Below are 22,628 nucleotides of genomic sequence, written 5' to 3'. Positions count from 1 at the left end.
ATTTTTTTTGTAGTACCGCACCCGGCCGACTGTTATATACCAAAAGTGGCTCAATCAGTGGAATTCATGCGGTCAGTGATTGCAGGTTTACAACCACTGAAATCATATTATCCCTAGAAGTCAAGAATGCGTTTTTGCGTGTTCAAAATTTTGCCACTACATCTGGCATACTTAGACGTTGGCAGTCCATCATTCAAACTCTCCTGTTTGGTTTCTCATCAGCGCCTCGGGTTGTCACAGGGGTGATGTCTGGAATAAGTTATTCTCAGATCCCGGCTGGTGATAATGGTTCTGTGCTTAGATAACCTTCTCATCACAGCTCTAGTTCAACAAATACTCCTTCACCACTAGTTCAACACGGTGGAATTGTCAGATTCAAGAAATCACTTATGAATTCGTCTCAATCACTTCAATTCCTAGGAATGATTCTCGATAGGGTAGATCAAAGAAATTACCTACCAAAACATAAGGTACAGAGTATTCGTCATCTAATACAATTCGTGCTCAAGCCACGCACAGTCTCTGTACATTTGTGCATTCGCCTCTTAGGCACAAGGGTGACGGCTTTCGAAGCGATTCAGTTCGGAAGATTTCACTCACGTCCTTTTCAACTGGATGTGCTCGCACAGTGGTTGGGCTCGCATCTGCAGATTCACCACAGGGTGAAGTTGTCGCCACGGGCCAAAGTATCTCTAATCTGGTGGCTCAAAGTACACAATCTAACCGCAGGAAAACAATTCAGCGCCTGTAATTGGATAATTCTAATGACGGACTCTAGACTCAGAGGTTGGGGAGCTGTAGTTCAAAATTATCAGCTCCAGAGTCTCTGGGCGGATCACGAAAGATTGCTGTCTATAAATGTCCTGAAACTACGGGCAATTTACAATGCGCTCCGACAAGCAGTGCACATGCTTCGGTCTCAGTCTGTCCAGGTGCAGTCAGACAACGCGACGGCGGTCGCATACAACAAACAAGGAGGAACGAGAAGCCGCATGGCAATGCGGAAAGTAGCTCGAATCCTCATTTGGCCCGAGCATCACCAAGTGATATTGTCGGCAGTGTTCATTCCGGCAGTGGGCAACTGGGAGGCGGATTATCTCAGCCGTCGGGATTTTCATCCAGGAGAATGGGCATTAAATCCAAAGGTGTTTCACATGTTGTTCCAGAGGTGGGGTTACCCTCAAGTGGACCTGATGGCATCTCGCCACAATCACCAAACGCCCAGTATGTGTCCAGAACGCAAGATCCAACGGCAGTGGCGGCGGATGCTCACAATCGCGTGGCTGTACAGCCTCGTGTATCTATTTCCACCGTTTCCGCTCCTCCCCTTTGTTGCTAAAACGGATCACAAGAAAGTCCGCCACAGTCATACTAGTAGCGCCTCATTGGTCTCTGAGAGCTTGGTTCTCGGATCTCCGCGGGCTACTCGCAGACGATCCTTGTCCGCTCCTACTACGTCCGGACCTGTTACAACAGGGTCCGTTCCTTTACCCCGAGTTAGCACGGCGGCGTTTAACGGGGTGGCTATTGAGACCGCACTCTTAAGGAAAGAGGGCATTCCAAAAAAAAAAAAATTATACCAACCACGTTACGAGCTAGGAAGCCGGTTACGGCAGCTCATTATTACAGAATATGGCGTGCCTATATAGGTTGGTGTGAAGCTCGGAAGTTTCCGACCTCATATTTCAAGTTATTCCGTCTTTTGTTATTTCTACAGACGGGGTTAGATGGAGGACTGCGTTTATCTACACTAAAGGTGCAGGTATCTGCTTGTCAATTTAATTTCAAAAACGTTTGGCTCTATTGCCGTCTGTACACACTTTTCTGCAAGGTGTCCTCAGAGTACAGCCTCCATTCATTCCACCTACAGCGCCATGGGGCTTGAAGCTGGTTTTAGATTTCTTACAGTCTTCATATTTTGAACCCTTACAACAAGTGAATATTAAGTTTTTCACTTGGAAAACTATTTTTCTTCTAGCCCTAGCTTCGGCAAGTCGTGTTTCAACTTTGGGTGCCTTGTCATGCAAGCCACCGTATTTAATGTTTCATGATGACAGAGCGGATCTTCGGACGAATCCCGCTTTCTTGCCAAAGGTAGTGTCATCTTTTCACATCAATTAACCAATAGTAGTTCAATCAACCAATAGTAGGTCCTGTGTTAACAGGAAATTCTGAAACTTTGGTTGTGGTACGCGCATTACGCGTTTATGTATCCCGAACGTCTACATTTCGTAAGACGAATACGTTGATGCGGCCAAAGATGGGTTGGCCAGCTTCTAAGCAGATCTTATCCATATAGATTAAACTGACCATACGTCAAGCTTACCTTCATGCTAGGTTACAGCTGCTTCCATTAGTAACAGCTCATTCCACACGTTCTGTGGGAACTTCATGGGCAGCTGATCGTGGGGCTTCTACGACGCAGTTTTGCCGTGCGGCTACATGGTCAGCAGTGCACACGTTGGTGCGCTTTTACAAGTTTGATACGTTGCGGCATCAGCTTCTAGCTTTGGCCGCCTAGTGTTACAGGTGCCAAACAGCTCTCCCGCCCACGGGGGAAGCTTTGGTACGTCCCAAGAGTACTCCAGTGACCCCTAGTGGATGAAAAAGAAAATAGGATTTTGGTACTTACCAGGTAAATCCTTTTCTTTGAATCCATAGGGGGCACTGGACGCCCACCCAGAGCAGTTTTACCTGGTTTGTGGTAAGTTCAGGGGATCTTATGGTAACACATTCTCACCGACTGGTTTAAACTTTCAAGTTCTATCGGTTATGGTGTCAACTGTTTAGTTGTCAGTAACGTTATGTGTCAACTTTATTGTTGTCCGTTATTTTATAATGTAAGTAATTCTCCATTGTTCACTTCTCTGTCGCTCCTATTCGGCTCAGTAAAAAACACTGAGGATCCTGGGAGTATGGAGGAGGGAAGTGGAGGGTTGCTCATTTAAATATTTAAATGTGCCTTCCTTTGCTACGCACCGTCCATATCCCAAGAGTACTCCAGTGCCCCCTATGGATTCAAAGAAAAGGATTTACCTGGTAAGTACCAAAATCCTATTTTCTGCCAGCGACTGCTACCAACGGGCATATATAGCAATATTATTTTCACTGAAATAATGTGAAAAGGGGTGTTTTCACACCCTTCACATTATTTTCATAGCACCTAAATCTACTAATGGGCACTTGGGGGAGAATTTGCAAAAAATTCTTACGCCCTTAAACTCACATTTTCTGTGTCAGCAAGGCTGGGGAACACTGGACCATGGGATTGCAGGTTGGGGCTGGAGTTGACACCTAAATTAAACTGTAGCTTTAAAAAGTAAACTCCTCCCCCTGCAGCCCCAGAATTCTACTACTTCTTTAGGTGCCTCAAGGGGTAGGGCACCGCATCTTCCTAGTAAGCAGATCGCATTTCCCATACTTGTAATGAAAAATACGATCTGGCTTAATTTACTAAAATCTAATTGTTAAAAAGAAGGAAGAAAAAAAAAGCCACTGGCGGAAGCCCTGTGATAATAATGTTATCTACAGATAGCGTTATTAGGGCTTCCCCGTGTCCCAGCAGCACTTGGTTTTTTTTGTGAAAAACCCAGAGAGCTGCATGGAGCGGATTTGCAGGGATAGAGCTTTCTCACAAGTTCTGTCCCTGCATGCAATATTCCATACCTCCCTGTGATGTATTCAAACACACACAATGCAAATTTATCCCACCTTAGATGCGGATTGTGATAAATATGCCACCAAATGTAATCTGTTTTTTTCTATGTGCAAAGCCCTTTTGTGCTATTTCCTTTCCATCTATCATGTACAATATGCATAATGAGCCCCATATCTTAAGGTCTAAGTGCGTGAGACATTCAGACACAAGCTGCCATATTCAAATAGCCGCGGATGTCAGGCGGCTTCTCGCGCTACCTCCCAATAGCTATATCTGATCGTAGCCTATGGAGATATGAACAGAAATCAGCTACCCTTATGTAGGCTGTTAAATGCAAAACGCGAGCGGTCATTTCATACCTGAGCCAGAGAATGTTTTCTTTTGTGTTTTTCAAGGTTCCCCTCATCCCTCTGTAAAGTAGGATTTCTCCTATTCTAATTTATTTTATTTTTATTTGGGGGTAGGGTTTGCAAATAATTAAATCCGCACATTTTGGAATACGGTCTTAAATTATACGCAGTGCAACGATTTTAAATGGTGCGCAGACTCTAAAGCAAGGCGATCATGTATAAAAGATTGTGTTTACAGGAACGGTGGTGGCTAGCTGGCTGGCTGAAAATGTTGTGGATAAACTTTACCAACCCTCTGAAAGCGGATATCATTGTGAGACTAGAACACTGGCCAGACAACTATAGGCTCAAGATCTGCGGTGTTTCAGAAAAAGCTATTTGGTGGGAGGGGAGGGAAGAGCCCAGTCTGCTGTATTTTACCTAAGCAAGGCACGTACTAATGTTACATAGACGCTCCAATCACAATATAGCTGACCGTATCAAAATGAGATGACTATTACTATCATTTGGAGGTTATTCTGTTGCTATGTTCCCTGCCCTGTTTCTTCACCATCTCACACGTCTCTTACAGAAATATGATTATGACAGCAGTAGTGTCCGAAAGAAGTTTTTCCAAGAAGCATTACTACAGATCATCATCCCATTCCTTCTAAAGAAGATGGCACCTACCTGCAAATCGGTGAGTGAAGAGATGGGGAATGAAATAGGACAGAGCTGGTGAAGGTGAGAGGAGGAGGCAGGGGTGGTAGTAATGGGGGTGGAAGAGGGTATCCGTTCAGATGGTCGACCGTGTTAAGGTCGACACTCATTAGACATTGATATGGACAAATGGTCGAGGCATGAAAAGGGCGACATGGCTTTTAAAAAAACAACAAAAGAAAACCTTTCATACTTTACCATCCACATGGACTACGATTGGGAACGGTAACCTGTGCTGAGCGCAGCGGCAATGCAAGGGGACGCGGTACACTAATTGGGATTCCTGGTCATGTTACGGAAAAAATGACCCCAAAAACAGTCCAAAAATCCATGTTGACATTTTCATCTGTCGACCATTTGCCCATGTCGACCATTAGTGGTCGACCTTTTACATTGTCGACCCTTCATACCGGAACCGTGGAAGAGGTAGCGGAGAAGGGAGACTAAGAGGAGGCGGCAGTAAAAGGGAGAGGAAGCGGCAGCGAGGGAGTGGAGAAAGAGGTGGGGACAGCTAAGGGAGAAGAGGAGGCGGAGAAGGAAGAGTAAGAGGAGGCGGCAGTAAAAGGGAGAGGAAGCGGCAGCGAGGGAGTGGAGAAAGAGGTGGGGACAGCTAAGGGAGAAGAGGAGGCGGAGAAGGAAGAGTAAGAGGAGGCGGCAGTAAAGGGAGAGGAAGCTGCAGTGAGTGAGAGTAGGAGAAGGAGGTAGGTGGTGGCAGCTAAGTGAGAAGAGGAGGTGGTGGTGGTGAAGGGCACAATGTTTACCAATGACTAGGAAAGCTCTGGAAAGAGAAAATGGCTGTGAAATACAAAGCAAAGACCACGATGTAGGAGTAATACTTAAAGCTATATAATAAAAAAAAGACGTTTAGTCTGTTGCTGGTATTTATAAATCAATTATAAACATTAAATTAATCCCCCATCGTCCCCCTCCAGCACATAACCATCTGTCAATAATAACGAGAAGCCTTGCTGGGGTACGTAGTTACTCCATAGCAACAGAGCGATTTATATAGATCAAGTAGTGTGATTCATCACTTCTTGATAAAGGCAAAACCCTGAAAATATGTTTTTCTCTATCCAACACACAGTTGTTTGTAAGTCACTGAAAGTCTTTTGCTAGATGGCTACTTGATCAATAAGACTGCAGAGAGACCCTATCTCGTTGGCTACTGTTCAGGTGGGTGTGGTATTGAAAGTCGACAGTAACTAGGTCGACCATGTCTAGGTCGACCACTATTGGTCGACAGTAACTAGGTCGACAGGGTCTTTAGGTCGACATGTTCTAGGTCGACAGGTCAAAAGGTCGACATGAGTTTTTAATGTTATTTTGGTGTCGTTTTCTTCGTAGAGTGACCGGGAACCCCAATTAGTGCACCGCGTTCGCTCGCCATGCTTCGGGCATGGTGCCTTCGCTCCGCTACCGCTTCGCTCGGCACAGATTACCGTTCCAATCGTAGTCCACGTGGATCGTTAAGTATGAAAAGGTTCAAAAAAAGAAAAAAAATGGTGAAAAACTCATGTCGACCTTTTGACCTGTCGACCTAGAACATGTCGACCTAGACACCCTGTCGGCCTAGTTACTGTCGACCAATAGTGGTCGACTTAGACATTGTCGACCTAGTTACTGTCGACTTTCAGTCCGGATCCCGTTCAGGTAGTTATACGAGCAAGGCAGGAGCACAGGTGGTACAGCATAGGCCTTCACTGATACAGTCTCGTCATGTTTACGGACATCCACACTAACTGCTGAGCGTTCTCCGTGCACGTGCAGGGAGTCCTGTCCCACTTCTGTTGTACAAAAACCACCAGGGAGGAAGACATTAGATGGACCCATTGCAGAGATGGGTATATCATGAGTGGATGGGTGGCAAACAAATAATTAGGTTATGGCAGAGGTTCCCAAGCACGTTCCTCAAGACACCCTAAGGGTCCAGGTTTTAAGGATATCCACGGCTCAGCAAAGATGGTTAAATCAAATTGACTGAGGTAATAATTATGGGGGAGATGTAGTGGAGAGCACCTGCTCTGTATAATATTTTATAGTATGCAAATTATAACTGTTACTTCCATGCTGATTGGTTGCCATTGACATCTACTCCACTGGCTCACTTCTCACTGCTTCATGAATAGACCCCTAAGACACCTGTGGCCAAGCATGGATATAATTAAAACCTGGACTGTTAATATGCCTTGAGGACGGTGTTTGGGAACCTCTTGGTTATGGTTACTGGTAATATCCGTACCACTTAAGTCTAATTCAGGTTTAATCAATCATTTTCTTTTTCACGTCTTTGTTCAAGTGATACATTGAACATTAATAGCACAGTATGAGTAAAAGCTTAATACTCCGCCAGTAGCCGATATCAATGGTGAACCTGCCCCCATACCAATACTTTAGTTTAGCTTATGTTTTGGACTGTCCTGTTACCTAATGTCATTTAACCATTCAGTAGTAATACGCTGATAACTAGCTATTGCAGGCCTGAGGTTCTCAAGACTATAGTCCTTGCCAGTACATCTTCCTGTTATTACTCCTGAAAACCTTATTTCATGTAGGTAGGTCAGTTTAGAAGCATTCAGATGGCTACAACATGCAGTAATTGTAGGTGACATGTCCATTGGGGTGGTACTTGAGATGGAACTTAGGGATCACTTATTTCTGGACAGTCTTCTGCCTTCTATCCCCCATCTATCTATCTATCTATCTATCTCTCGTGTCTCTTTTAGGAGTTGCCTCGTTATCAGGAACTTATATTTGAGGAGCTGTCACGGTTTGTGCTGGTGGAGAACATCTATGAAGAAGTTGTGCTGCAGACAGTGATGAGAGATATTGTGCAAGGTAAGTAGGTGGCACTTACCTTCTGTTACTATTGAATACTGTGTGACTATAGGGACCCTTATAACAGGTTTCAAACTATTTTGTCTTTTGCAGCGGTTAAGGATGCTGCAACTCAGCGCAAACATAACTTGTACCGGGACAGCATGGTGATGCACAACAGTGACCCCAACCTTCACCTCCTTGGAGAAGGACCACCCATTAACTGGACGGAGGAATATGCCAACAATACCGAGAACTCTGGAAACCGGCTTGGCAGACTCCGCCAAGTGGTGTCTATTATTCAGGATGATGAATTACCTGAGGTCCTGGAATCGTGCCAGGAGGTCCCAGCACATGAAGAGATTCCAGAGGAACCAGAATCTAGCAATGTCGGCAAAATCCGTGGCATGCTTGTTAAAGAATTTGATGTTGAAGTTCCAGCAACCGAGGTGGTTGAGAGTTCTGACTGTGCAGAGCCTGAAAAAGAGGTAACACACGTAACTGAGTCCCACACGCAGCAGCCGAAACACAGTGATCTCCAGGAATCTCAAACAGAAGAATATGTTGCACACAGTGATGGTCATGCAGATGAACCAGACCACAGTCATGCAGAAGAAATACAGAAACATGACCATGTACTGGCTGTCCACAGTACACAGGTAGCACCAGAAAGAGAACTTGTTCAAGATTACCATGAGGTAGAGGTTTTAAAACCAGATAAACAAGATTATGGTGATCAGAAAGAGAACCATCATCATGTGACACAGGACCATTTGGCCACAAACGACCATGTCTCTCACGCCGAACCAACTGAAGTTCTTGAGAATGTGGTACCCAACCATGAGTCGGTGCTCCAATATGTAAGCCATGAAAACAGTAGGGTGGAAACTGATGACTACTCGCCTTTGGAAACTAATATCCATTCTCCTTTGCCTATCCAGCGGGCACAGGAGGATACTGCTACCCACATCACCCACTCAGAAGAGAAAAGTCCATTAGAGCCGCTGCAGTCTTCTACATCACACGTAGTACATTCCACTCCAGATGATAGTGGTTTCCAGTCTCCCATGAGCGAGGAGGAAGAGGAAGGTGACGGGTACAGGGAAATTCCTGTCCCAGCACCCCGAAAGCAAGATGAGGTCATTACCCACTTCTGAGAAACCGCGATTGAGGCTGCATAATGAACTCTTAATGGATGTTAGAAGAAGCACCAGGCTTGCCCTCTTTTCGCACAAAACTACTTATTTAAATGCTTTTTGGCTCCACTAGTCTTTTTGCTATGCCCAGGGTATTAAGTATTCAGTGTTTCAATGTCACTACAGTCACCAGCACACATCACCAATACCCTATGTCTGCTATTGCATACTGACCTAATATTCACCTATACAGCCACTGCATCTCTCCTAAGCCCTGTAGAGACGATTTGCAATGTCAGAGCTCAGGCAAATTGTAACACCAGAGCTTTATTTTTGTAAACTACTATACCGGTTACACCTCTATAAGTACTGCCACTTGTGAAACCCCGGGGTCTACACCCTCCCTATGATTACACACAATCTTGTATATACACTGCGCACACGGCAATGAAAACCTAACACTAACCCAAAGAAATGTGCTCTGATGAGGAAGCATCAGTGAGAGTTTGAAAAGGACTTTAAGTGATTGAGGCACATTGTCTGTGACTTTCCCCGACTCTAAGTAATTGTATTTAACACAAGAAATCTCTCTATATATAGACGTCACAGTCCGACTTAGGAATCCCGTTCTCCTTTGTGGATATCCGCTTCAAGGACAGTTTCAGTTCCTGAAATTCATTTTTAAAAAAATGAATCCCCCCCCCCCCCAATACCCTTGTACTTTTAGACTAGGGCACTCTTCCCTGGGACCCCAAGTTGCCTGCAGAAGCTTCTGTAGAAATCTGGACATCATGTGCACAGCTGGTTATTGTGGGCTGCTACAGAGACATACAGTCCCAAGCAGAGACCAAGTGGGATATTCACTTTCTGAATATGGATATGACCTTTAAATACCCCACCCTGTAAGACAGACCTACTGTAACAGGGTTCCTGTCTGTGTACATTGTACATTCCAAGTGTGAGTGGAGAGACTGCAAAAGCATTTTCTCGTCTGACCGTTACATTCCATGCACAACATTTTTTTGGGGCAACCCATTTTTTAAACCAAATGGTGCCTTGTTCTCCCATTTCCCAATCAAGACCTGCATATCATTCTTTTAAAATATATTTTATTAAAACGTTAATGTTTTAAGTCAAAAAGCTTCTAATTATTAATAATAAATAAAAACTTTATTATAAGAGAACCAGAAGCATGTGTTAAGTTTTCTGTTTCATTTCTTTGGGGGGACAAAAATTTTCCCTGTTACCTGAGAGATAAAATATACACCCTAGGTCCTGCTTGTTATGTCCCACTGGGGCTGGCTTTATTGCATTTTAAAACGCTAAACAGGCTGACCTTAAGGCCCCCATACACTAGAGCGATAGTGTCTTTTGGCACGATATCAACGCATTGGGCCGACGTATCGCGATCAAGTGGACCACATCGTATGTGGTCCACTTACGATTACGATCTGAGGCGAGCTCGCGGGGGTCGTACCCTTGGCAGTAGGTAAGGTCTGGCCCTGTTGCTCGCGATAAAGGTGCTTAATGTTATATCGCATGCGATCTACCGTTAGCACATCGTGAGTGATGGTGCCCTGGACTTGCGATATTGTGAGTCCAGGAGCGGCTGGCGGGGAGTTTAAGGGGTATGACATGCGCTCCCTCTAGTGTATGGGGGCCTTTAGAAAAGGGAAGAATGATTATGAAAGGCTGTTATACAGTATACTTTTTAAAAACAAAACAAAAAAAGTACAAAAATAATACATATAATTAGTACCTGAGGTATCAAGACTTAACAGTTTCAAATCTGACAGTTAATTTTTTGGTTTGTCTGTAACCTCCTATGAACAATGCCGCTTTTTGTCTTTCTTCAATTTTTTTTGAGCAGTCTTTCTCCTATACAGATTTGCCCTTGATCTGACACAGAGCTGCTTTATGGATCCATATACAGTGTATCCAGTGCAGAACACAAAGCATATCTGTGTTGTGTCAAAGGGCAGCAGAGATGAGTTAGCCTGGTTAATATAAAGAGCTTGCTAGAAAAATAAAACAAATTAATATTTTACAGCAGTTTACCTGTAAAAAAAAAACTGCAGGAGGGTCTAAGCAAACTGATAAAGTAATATGAAGGTGGATAACTCCCTTTTCTTTTTCATCCACTAGGGGTCACTGGAGTACTCTTGGGATATGGACGGCTTCCGAAAGGAACAGGGCACTGAATATTCAAATTCAGTAACACTCCTCCCCTCCATACTCCCCGAGTACCTCAGTGTGTTTTTTCTGTGCTCGTCGGAGCAACAGGGCTGGTGTGGGGGGCTCCCACACTTAGTGAATATTTTATTTTTACACTTAAGACACATCCCTTCCCAGTTTCTTCTAAAAACATGGGTCAGGGATAGTGCCGCTGCAGAGCTGGACGGAGCTTACAGCAAGAATGCAGCACATGGCGTGTCGGTCCTCACAAAGAGCACCCTCACAGTCACACGCAGTTCACTACTGCTGCAAGAGCTGGACGCAGCCATGAACAAGAGCTGGACGGAGCTTACAGCAAGAAGCCCCGTCGCAGCCATGAACTGAACAGCTGGACGGAGCTTACACATAGAAGCCCCGTCGCAGCCCTCCCTACAAGGAGACAAGGTATGCTGGGGGGGACGGGGCGGTCAGCACGCGCTGCCGCCCCGCTGTGTGGGGTCCGTTTTCATTACCGCCGCCCGCACCCGCCGCTCATACCAGCGCCCGCCCCAGCCGCTCCGTCCGCGCTGTACGGACTTCAAAGACAGGAACCGCCGCAGCACAGCGCTCTCACTAGCGCCGCCGGAAGCCGCTACACGCCGCTCCAGCCAGCCGAACACTCGGCCGCTCTCCTCACAAGCGTCCCTCCCTGCAAGGTCAGCTTCCCGGCACCCGTTTCCCGTGAGACACACGGAGCACAGGGGGAGGGGGGGGGGGACAAGCCACAAGCAGCGCTGCTGCAAGGAGAAGATAAACTTATAATATGCTGCATGACAGGCTGCCACATTCATATTCACATAGGTTATATGTATTTGCAGCAGGGGCTAAGCTGGTGGCCAGGCCAGTGGGGATGTCTGGAGTTACATTACATTACAATATGTAGCAGTTACCACAGGGGTCACAGATTTTCCCATGCACCCCCTCACCCCATTTCTGCTCCTCCCTCTGTCCTGCTTTTCTCCCTGCCTGATGCTCTCATACAGAGAAGCATTGTGACTAATATAAGTTTTCACCTAAATGGCCAGGAACGTCAGCTATGGCTGCAGCAGCTTACAGTATGCCCCTTCCCCTCCTTCGTCTCTAGCCCCACCACACCTGCGTCTCTGCCCCCTCCCCACCCGCATCTCTGCCCCCTCCCCATCTCTGCCCCTTACCCTCCTGTGTCTGTGCCCCCTCCCCACTTGTATCTCTGCCCCTTCCTCTCCTTCGTCTCTGGCCCCACCACACCTGCGTCTCTGCCCCCACCACACCCATGTCTCTGCCCCTTCCCCTCCTACGTCTCTGGCCCCACCACACCTGCGTCTCTGCCCCCACCACACCCATGTCTCTACCCCTTCCCCTCCTGCGTCTCTGGCCCCTCCCCACTTGTATCTCTGCTCCTTCCCCTCCTACGTCTCTGGCCCCACCACACCTGCGTCTCTGCCCCTTTCCCTCCTGTGTCTCTGCCCCCACCCCACCTGTGTCTCTGCCCCTTTACCTCCTGTGTCTCTGGCCCCACCACACCTGCATCTCTGGCCCCACCAAACCCGTGTCTCTGCCTCCTCCCCACTCTCTCTACTTGTGCTTCCACCTCCCTCTTCACTTGTGTCTCTGCCACCTTCACTACCTGTGTGTCCACCCCTACCACCTGTGTCTCGTTCCCCACTTGTGTCATTGCCCCTTTTACACCTGTGCCTCTGCCTTCCTCTCCATGTGTATCTTTGCCTCCCTCCCCACCTGTGTCCCTTCCCCCTTCACCACCTGTGCTTCCGCCCCTCTCATCACTTGTGTGTCAGGGTATTTTTACAAAAAATACCCTGAGAATTGTGGTAACAGGATTTGCAGGGACAGAGCTTTCTCGCAAGCTCTCTCCCTGTTTGCGATAATTAATACAGCCCTGCGATGTATTCAGTTATCGCAATGTGATTTTGGTCAAATGTATCACATCTGCATCTCAGATGCGGATTGTGATAAATATTCCCCATAGTGTGGAGATTTAGGGCCTAATTCAGACCTGATCGTAGATGTGCTAAATTTAGCACATCTACGATCAGTCACACAGACATGCGGGGGACGCCCAGCACAGGGCTAGTCGCCCCGCATGTCAGGCCCGACCCCCCCGCACAAGTACAAATGCATTGCACAGCGGCGATGCTTTTGTACTGGAAGAGCAGCTCCTACACGCTGACAGGAGCTTATCGTCACTGTGAGGGTCGCAGCGGCTGTGTGTGATGTCATGCAGCTGCCGTGGCCTGCCCCCCCCCAACATCCCAAACGCCGCCGGCCTGCCCCCTCCTGCCCAGCGACCACCTCTGCCTGTCAATCAGGCAGAGGCGATCGCAGGAGTAAGACAGCGATCGCAGGACTAATCCCCCCACGCCAATTACAACTTTTTTTTTTTTTTATTCATTAAAATTCCCTACACAACACATACACAAATACTACATTTGCCTGTTCATCACGTTTGATGCGCATGCACTTTGCAGCGCGGAACCCGGCAGTGGGCGGTAGCGGGCAGCGGCGGTGGGAGTTATGCAGTAGCGGCGGGCGCGCGTGGCTTGACTTGTGCAGCGGAGGCGGGCAGCGGGACTCATGCAGTGGCGGGGCTTGTGCGGCGGGCGGCAACGGGCATTTTGGCTGCAGGTCTGGATCATGGATCCAGTCCCTGCAGCCATTAAGGCACCATAGTTGAGGGGTTTGCCACTTTCAAAAATGGCGCTGTAGTGCAAAGCCATTTTTTAAATCAAAGATGGCCGCTGTGAGTCGGTCACGGCTCGCCGCGTCATCGCCCCGCCCCCCGGCCAGTGCCTCACCAGCAACTGACCTCACCGCACGCCACTGGCTGAAGCTCAGAATTGATGGGTGTTCAACTGACCAACACTGAGTGGTTATAACCTATCACTGCCAAAATGAGTGTAATATGAATAAATAGAAAGCGAATGGTGCCTATATGCAGTAAGTAAAAGGCTTTTTTGGTAGACAGCAAGAATTCTAAAAACAGTCATTGTTACTTAAGACATCACGGTCATATCATCGGGAAGAACGAAGGGTCCCTGACAGTATACTTGTGCAAGAAGCATTTGGAAGACTAGTCCCCTCAGCTGTACTCCTCCATCTGCCAGTTTGCTACAGACAGTGGGGCTTGGGGTGTTTAGCAAGAAGAGGGAAAGCCAGGTAGTATCCAAGGGCAGATCCAAGGAGAACGGCCAGAAATATAGCAGCATTGTAGGACATGACGCAAAGCATCAGCATGTACCCAAGGAAAACCTGGCCTGTGTGCAGGAGGGCAACTGAGGAGTGCAGCAACCACCACCTGTGTGCAAAGAAGAAAAGACACATGAGTGAGAATGGCGCTGGTCAGGAAACATCATAGATGCCAGTACAGGAACCCAAGAGCATGCAAAAATGGAAAAGTAATAATGCAGTTATAACTTCTCCTCCACCACTATCATACTACACTCCCTCCCTGCTGCAGTCTCCCTTCCTAGTCAAGTACCCAGCACCATCATTACACCCTCTATATCCCTTCCTTCCAAATTAATCTTACCTGAACGCTACAGCAATCCTGATAATCTCATTCACATCTCTCCAACAAACTCCTACCCCCTATCCTGTGCCCTCAGGAATGCCAGATCTGTTTGCAACAAACTGGCCCCCACTCATGACCTTTTCATTTCCAACTCCCTGCATCTCCTGGCCATTACAGAAACCTGGATTACTCCCTATGACAGCACTTCTCCTGCTGCTCTCTCTGCTGGGGGCCTCACATTCTCATACACCCCCCCGACCCGGGGGTCGCCATGGGGGTGGTGTTGGGATCCTTTTACCCTCTAGCTACACATACCAACTTACACCTCCAGAACCATCCCTTACATTCTCTACATTTGAGGTCCATACAATACGCCTCTACCAACCTACTAATCTTTGAGTTGCTGTCATTTACCGTCCACCTGGCATTTCCTCCAAATTCCTCGACAACTTTGCTTCTTGGCTACCTCACTTCCTCTCTTCTGATATTTCCTCCATTATCCTAGGTGATTTCCACATCCCTATCAATAACCCCACAAAATCACCTGCCTCTAGACTCCTTAACCTCACCTCTTCACTTGGTCTCTCCCAGTGGACCACCTCACCCTCCCATGTGAACGGGAGCACACTGGATCTGGTTTTCACTCACCGCTGCAATATTTCTCTAACTTCCCTTTTCCCCTCTCTGACCACCACCTGCTCTTTCAACTTATCTATTTCTGCTTCCCCATCTCTCCCTCATAAGGCTACCATCACTAAGGGTAACATTGAGGCTATTGACACCTCATCCCTATCCTCCCTGTTTGACTCACTTCTCTCTCTCACATGCCCTGAACAAGCCACATCCCTATACAATGCATCTCATACGTCTGCACTTGACTGTCGCTCCACCAACCACTATATGCAGATCAACACCTCAACCCTGGCACACCAAATGCACCAGATATCTTCAAAAATGCTCACGTACGGCCGAGCGACAGTGGAGGAAATCACGCTCTAAGGCAGACTTCCTCCATTTCCAATTTATGCTCTCATCCTTCAGTACTGCCATTTCCCTCGCTAAACAATCATACTTCAAAATTCTCATCTCTACCCAGTCTTCCGACACCTCTTTTCCACTGTTAACTCCCTCCTCTGCCTACCACCACCTCCTCTCCTTTCCTCATTGTCTGCTCTTGCCACTTATTTCACATACAAGATTGACTCCATACATCAGGACATCACATCCCACCAGACCAGCAACCAGGCACCACCCATCCCTTGCCACCCCTCCCCTTCCCTCAACTCTGACATCTTTCTCCCATGATGTATCTGGTGAGGAAGTCATGGCCCTCATCTGTTTCTCTCCCCCCACCACCTCCCCACTTGACCCATCCCCTCCCACCTCCTCCACTACCTCTCTCCTTCTGCCTGTTCCCATCTTGCCCACATTCTCAATCTCCCTCTCATCAGGCACTGTCCCCTCTGCCTTGGTATGCTCTTATCTCCCCTATTCTTACAAAACCTACCCTTGATCCAAACACTCCAACTATCGACTCCTCTCCCTTTTGCCTCCAAACTCCTTGAGCGTATGGTCTATAATCGCCTCACTGCCTTTCTTTCCTCTCACTCACTGCTTGACCCATTCCAGTCTGGTTTCCATTCTCTCCACTCCACTGAAACTGCCCTCACAAAAGTCTGCAATGACCTCCATGCAGCCAAATCTAAGGGCCACTACTCTCTGCTTATTCTTCTTGACCTCTCTGCTGCTTTTGACACTGTGGACCACCCTCTCCTTCTGCAAATCTCCCCCCCCCCCCCAGACTCTCCTCCTCCTCCCTACAGAACTTCAAACGGGCTCTTAACCAAACCCAGCCAAATCTCATCCTAACCCTCTATCTCATGCTCGGTCTACCCCATCTGTGTCACCCCTGTCTATCTGCCCCTCCCCTTTAGAATGTAAGCTCTCACGAGCTGGGCCCTCTTCCCTCATGTGCTTATCCTTTTCTTACTTTAATACTCTTCAACTGCCCAAATCCTGCTTTTTTTTTTGGCCACCTTGAAACTTATCTCTATGTCGTCTACTGGTGTAGTTATGCTTAGTTACCCTGTACTTGTCGTATATTGTCTTCAACTGTAAGTCACTGTTTTCATGTTTTGATTATGTGCATATGTACTCTGTAATTGGGTGCTGCGGAACCCTTGTGGAACCATATAAATAAAGGATAATACAGGTTGAGTATCCCATATCCGAATATTCCGAAATACGGACTTTTTTGAGTGAGAGTGAAATAGTGAAACATTTGTTTTTTGGTGGCTCAATGTACACAAACTTTGTTTAATACTCAAAGTTATTAAAAATATTGTATTAAAATGACTTTCAGGCTGTGTGTATAAGGTGTATATTAAACATAAATGAATTGTGTGAATGTACACACACTTTGTTTAATGCACAAAGTTATAAAAAATATTGGCTAAAATGACCTTCAGGCTGTGTGTATAAGGTGTATATGAAACATAAATGCATTCTGTGCTTAGATTTAGGTCCCATCACCATAATATCTCATTATGGTATGCAATTATTCCAAAATACGGAAAAATCAGATATCCAAAATTCCTCTGGTCCCAAGCATTTTGGATAAGGGATACTCGACCTGTAATAATAATAATAATAAATGCAGCACACAGGGAAACTAGCACCAGTATCAAATGTGGTAAGTAAAATAATGCTTTTTGGATAGGGAACCTAGATACTTACTGATAGGTAGGAGGGGCATGTGTCACAGGAAGTGATCTCACTGTTTCTGAGAGATCACCAGGAAACAAAGGGTCAGAGGTCACATCAAAGTTGGCTTCAGTATCTGAGAGGAGCGGTGGGGAGACGGCAGAATCTGGAGTTCCTGGCAGGGTCTGTAGGACCCTGTTGAGAAGATTGGACTTCCAGACCTTAGAAACCTCATAGAGGACAGTGAGCAGCAGGACAACCACGAATGAGAGCATAAGACCTGCAGACAGAGCGAGAGATTGGGATGAGAGCCTACAATCATATAAAACAAAAGCAAATGTGTAAAATAAGAATTTACTTACCGATAATTCTATTTCTCGGAGTCCGTAGTGGATGCTGGGGTTCCTGAAAGGACCATGGGGAATAGCGGCTCCGCAGGAGACAGGGCACAAAAAAGTAAAGCTTTACTAGGTCAGGTGGTGTGCACTGGCTCCTCCCCCTATGACCCTCCTCCAGACTCCAGTTAGGTACTGTGCCCGGACGAGCATACACAATAAGGGAGGCATTTTGAATCCCGGGTAAGACTCATACCAGCCACACCAATCACACCGTACAACTTGTGATCTAAACCCAGTTAACAGTATGACAACAGAAAGGGCCTCTTAAAGATGGCTCCTTAACAATAACCCGAATTAGTTAACAATAACTATGTACAAGTATTGCAGATAATCCGCACTTGGGATGGGCGCCCAGCATCCACTACGGACTCCGAGAAATAGAATTATCGGTAAGTAAATTCTTATTTTCTCTATCGTCCTAAGTGGATGCTGGGGTTCCTGAAAGGACCATGGGGATTATACCAAAGCTCCCAAACGGGCGGGAGAGTGCGGATGACTCTGCAGCACCGAATGAGAGAACTCCAGGTCCTCCTTTGCCAGGGTATCAAATTTGTAAAATTTTACAAACGTGTTCTCCCCCGACCACGTAGCTGCTCGGCAGAGTTGTAATGCCGAGACCCCTCGGGCAGCCGCCCAAGATGAGCCCACCTTCCTTGTGGAGTGGGCTTTTACAGTTTTAGGCTGTGGCAGGCCTGCCACAGAATGTGCAAGTTGAATTGTGTTACAAATCCAACGAGCAATCGACTGCTTAGAAGCAGGTGCGCCCAACTTGTTGGGTGCATACAATATAAACAGCGAGCCAGATTTTCTGACTCCAGCCGTCCTTGCAATGTATATTTTTAAGGCTCTGACAACGTCCAACAACTTGGAGTCCTCCAAGTCGCTAGTGGCCGCAGGCACCACAATAGGTTGGTTCAGATGAAATGCTGATACCACTTTAGGGAGAAAATGCGGACGAGTCCGCAGTTCTGCCCTATCCGAATGGAAGATTAGATAAGGACTTCTATAAGATAAAGCCGCCAATTCAGATACTCTCCTGGCAGAGGCCAGGGCTAGTAACATAGTCACTTTCAATGTGAGATATTTCAAATCCACCTTTTTCAATGGTTCAAACCAATGGGATTTGAGGAAATCTAAAACCACATTTAGATCCCACGGTGCCACCGGAGGCACCACAGGAGGCTGTATATGCAGTACTCCCTTGACAAAAGTCTGGACCTCAGGGACAGAGGCCAATTCTTTTTGGAAGAATATTGACAGGGCCGAAATTTGAACCTTAATGGATCCCAATTTGAGACCCATAGATAATCCTGATTGCAGGAAATGTAGGAAACGACCCAGTTGGAATTCCTCCGTCGGAACCCTCCGATCCTCGCACCACGCTACATATTTTCGCCAAATGCGGTGATAATGTTTCACGGTGACTTCCTTCCGTGCCTTAATCAAGGTAGGAATGACTTCTTCTGGAATGCCTTTCCCTTTTAGGATCTGGCGTTCAACCGCCATGCCGTCAAACGCAGCCGCGGTAAGTCTTGAAAAAGACAGGGACCCTGCTGTAGCAGGTCCCTTCTCAGAGGTAGAGGCCACGGTTCGTCCGTGAGCATCTCTTGAAGTTCCGGATACCAAGTCCTTCTCGGCCAATCCGGAACCACTAGTATTGTTCTTACTCTTCTTTGCCGTATGATCTTCAATACCTTTGGTATGAGCGGCAGAGGAGGAAACACATACACTGACTGGTACACCCAAGGAGTTACCAGTGCGTCCACAGCTATTGCCTGTGGATCTCTTGACCTGGCGCAATATTTGTCCAGTTTCTTGTTGAGGCGAGACGCCATCATGTCTACAATTGGTCTTTCCCAACGGTCTATTAACATGTTGAAGACTTCTGGATGTAGACCCCACTCTCCCGGATGAAGATCGTGTCTGCTGAGGAAGTCTGCTTCCCAGTTGTCCACGCCCGGGATGAACACTGCTGACAGTGCTATCACGTGATTCTCCGCCCAGCGAAGAATCTTGGCAGCTTCTGCCATTGCACTCCTGCTTCTTGTGCCGCCCTGCCTGTTTACATGGGCGACCGCCGTGATGTTGTCCGACTGAATCAACACCGGCTTTCCTTGCAGGAGAAGTTCCGCCTGGCTTAGAGCATTGTAGATTGCTCTTAGTTCCAGAATGTTTATGTGAAGAGACTTTTCCAGACTCGTCCATACTCCCTGGAAGTTTCTTCCTTGTGTGACTGCTCCCCAGCCTCTCAGGCTGGCGTCCGTGGTCACCAGGATCCAAACCTGAATGCCGAATCTGCGGCCTTCTAATAGGTGAGCCTTCTGCAACCACCACAGAAGTGACACCCTTGTCTTTGGTGACAGGGTTATTCGCAGGTGCATCTGCAGATGCGACCCTGACCATTTGTCCAACAGATCCCTTTGGAATATTCTTGCATGGAATCTGCCGAATGGAATTGCTTCGTAAGAAGCCACCATTTTTCCCAGGACTCTTGTGCATTGATGTACTGACACTTTTCCTGGTTTTAGGAGGTTCCTGACCAGATCGGATAACTCCTTGGCTTTTTCCTCTGGAAGGAAAACCTTTTTCTGAACCGTGTCCAGAATCATTCCTAGGAACAGCAGACGAGTTGTCGGGATTAAATGGGATTTTGGAATATTCAGAATCCACCCGTGTTGTCTTAGCACCTCTTGAGATAGTGCTAAAGCTGTCTCCAGCTGTTCTCTGGACCTTGCCCTTATTAGGAGATCGTCCAAGTATGGGATAACTAATACGCCTTTTCTTCGAAGAAGAATCATCATCTCGGCCATTACCTTGGTAAAGACCCGAGGCGCCGTGGACAATCCGAACGGCAGCGTCTGAAACTGATAGTGACAGTTTTGAACAATGAACCTGAGGTACCCCTGGTGTGCGGGGTAAATCGGAACGTGTAGATACGCATCCTTGATGTCCAAGGATACCATAAAGTCCCCTTCTTCCAGGTTCGCTATCACTGCTCTGAGTGACTCCATCTTGAACTTGAACTTTTTTATGTAGAGGTTCAAGGACTTCAGATTTAGAATAGGCCTTACCGAGCCATCCGGCTTCGGTACCACAAATAGAGTGGAATAATACCCCTTTCCTTGTTGTAATAGGGGTACTTTGACTATCACCTGCTGAGCGTACAGCTTGTGAATGGCTTCCAACACCCTCTCCCTTTCGGAAGAGACGGTTGGTAAGGCAGACTTCAGGAAACGATGAGGAGGATCCGTCTCTAATTCCAACCTGTACCCCTGAGATATTATCTGCAGGATCCAGGGGTCTACCTGCGAGTGAGCCCACTGCGCGCTGTAATTTTTGAGACGGCCCCCCACTGTCCCCGAGTCCGCTTGAGAGGCCCCAGCGTCATGCTGAGGTTTTTGCAGGAGCCGGGGAGGGCTTCTGTTCCTGGGAAGGAGCTGCCTGTTGGTGTCTCTTCCCTCTTCCTCTGCCTCGTGGCAGGTACGACAAGCCCTTTGCTCTCTTATTTTTGTAGGAGCGAAAAGGCTGCGGTTGAAAGGTCGGTGCCTTTCTCTGTTGGGGAGTGACTTGAGGTAAAAAAGTGGATTTCCCGGCAGTAGCCGTGGCCACCAAGTCTGATAGACCAACTCCAAATAACTCCTCCCCTTTATACGGCAAAACCTCCATGTGACGTTTTGAATCCGCATCGCCTGTCCACTGTCGTGTCCATAAGGCTCTTCTGGCTGAAATGGACATAGCACTCATCCGAGATGCCAGTGTGCAAATATCCCTCTGTGCATCACGCATATAGATAAATGCATCCTTTATTTGTTCTAACGACAGTAAAACATTGTCCCTATCTAGGGTATCAATATTTTCAATCAGGGATTCTGACCAAACTACTCCAGCACTGCACATCCAGGCAGTTGCTATAGCTGGTCGTAGTATAACACCTGCATGTGTGTATATATTCTTTTGAATAACTTCCATCTTTCTATCTGATGGATCCTTAAGTGCGGCCGTCTCAGGAGAGGGTAACGCCACTTGTTTGGATAAGCGTGTGAGCGCCTTGTCCACCTTAGGGGGTGTTTCCCAGCGCGCCCTAACCTCTGGCGGGAAAGGGTATAATGCCAATAACTTTTTTGAAATTATCAACTTTTTATCAGGAGCAACCCACGCTTCATCACACACGTCATTTAATTCTTCTGATTCAGGAAAAACTGTTTGTAGTTTTTTCACACCATACATAATACCCTGTTTTACGGCATCTGTAGTATCAGCTAAATGTAACGTCTCCTTCATTGCCAAAATCATATAACGTGTGGCCCTACTGGAAAATACGTTTGAATTTCTACCGTCGTCACTGGAATCAGTGCCCGTGTCTGGGTCTGTGTCGACCGACTGAGGCAAAGGGCGTTTTACAGCCCCTGACGGTGTTTGAGGCGCCTGGACAGGCATTAATTGATTGTCCGGCCGCCTCATGTCCTCAACTGACTGTTTAAGGGAAGATAAACCATCACGTAATTCCACAAATAAAGGCATCCATTCTGGTGTCGACCCCCTGGGGGGTGACATCTGCATATTTGGCAATTGCTCCGCCTCCACACCAATATCGTCCTCATACATGTCGACACCACGTACCGACACACACCGCAAACTCACAGGGAATGCTCTAATGAAGACAGGACCCACTAGCCCTTTTGGGGAGACAGAGGGAGAGTCTGCCAGCACACACCACAAAGCGCTATATATACAAGGGATATCCTTATATTAAGTGCTCCCTTATAGCTGCTTTAATATATATATATATAGCCATTAATGTGCCCCCCCTCTCTGTTTTACCCTGTTTCTGTAGTGCAGTGCAGGGGAGAGACCTGGGAGCCGTTCTGACCAGCGGAGCTGTGACAGAAAATGGCGCCGTGTGCTGAGGAGATAGGCCCCGCCCCTTTTTCGGCGGGTTCTTCTCCCGCTATTTTTCCAGTCAGGCAGGGGTTAAATATCTCCATATAGCCCCTATGGGCTATATGTGAGGTATTTTTAGCCTTGTATAAGGTTTATATTTGCCTCTCAGAGCGCCCCCCCCCAGCGCTCTGCACCCTCAGTGACTGCCCAGTGAAGTGTGCTGAGAGGAAAATGGCGCACAGCTGCAGTGCTGTGCGCTACCTT

At 47.2% G+C, this 22,628-nt stretch overlaps 2 protein-coding genes across 4 annotated transcripts in view; one reads left to right on the top strand and one right to left on the bottom strand.

Moving 5' to 3' along the window:
• LOC134948445 (protein Niban 2-like) overlaps window positions 1-9,850 on the top strand; it is a 106,953-nt gene extending 97,103 nt beyond the window's left edge. For all 3 annotated transcript variants that reach the window (XM_063936421.1, XM_063936420.1, XM_063936422.1), the window contains exons 13-15: window positions 4,580-4,687; window positions 7,434-7,545; window positions 7,639-9,850. In XM_063936421.1, the coding sequence (XP_063792491.1) occupies window positions 4,580-4,687; window positions 7,434-7,545; window positions 7,639-8,681 (1,263 nt within the window). In that variant the 3' untranslated portion in view covers window positions 8,682-9,850. The remainder of the gene's footprint in view (window positions 1-4,579; window positions 4,688-7,433; window positions 7,546-7,638) is intronic.
• A 2,460-nt stretch (window positions 9,851-12,310) lies between these two features.
• Window positions 12,311-22,628, bottom strand: part of SLC31A2 (solute carrier family 31 member 2) — a 62,496-nt gene continuing 52,178 nt past the window's right edge. The window contains exons 3-4 of the mRNA XM_063936419.1: window positions 17,119-17,365; window positions 12,311-14,166 (exon numbers count right to left, since the gene is read on the bottom strand). Coding sequence (XP_063792489.1) covers window positions 13,980-14,166; window positions 17,119-17,365 — 434 coding nt within the window. The 3' untranslated portion in view covers window positions 12,311-13,979. The remainder of the gene's footprint in view (window positions 14,167-17,118; window positions 17,366-22,628) is intronic.

This window comes from Pseudophryne corroboree, chromosome 8 (assembly GCF_028390025.1).
Source record: "Pseudophryne corroboree isolate aPseCor3 chromosome 8, aPseCor3.hap2, whole genome shotgun sequence".
NCBI lineage: Eukaryota > Metazoa > Chordata > Amphibia > Anura > Myobatrachidae > Pseudophryne > Pseudophryne corroboree.
This window is presented reverse-complemented; position numbering and strand designations above follow the sequence as displayed.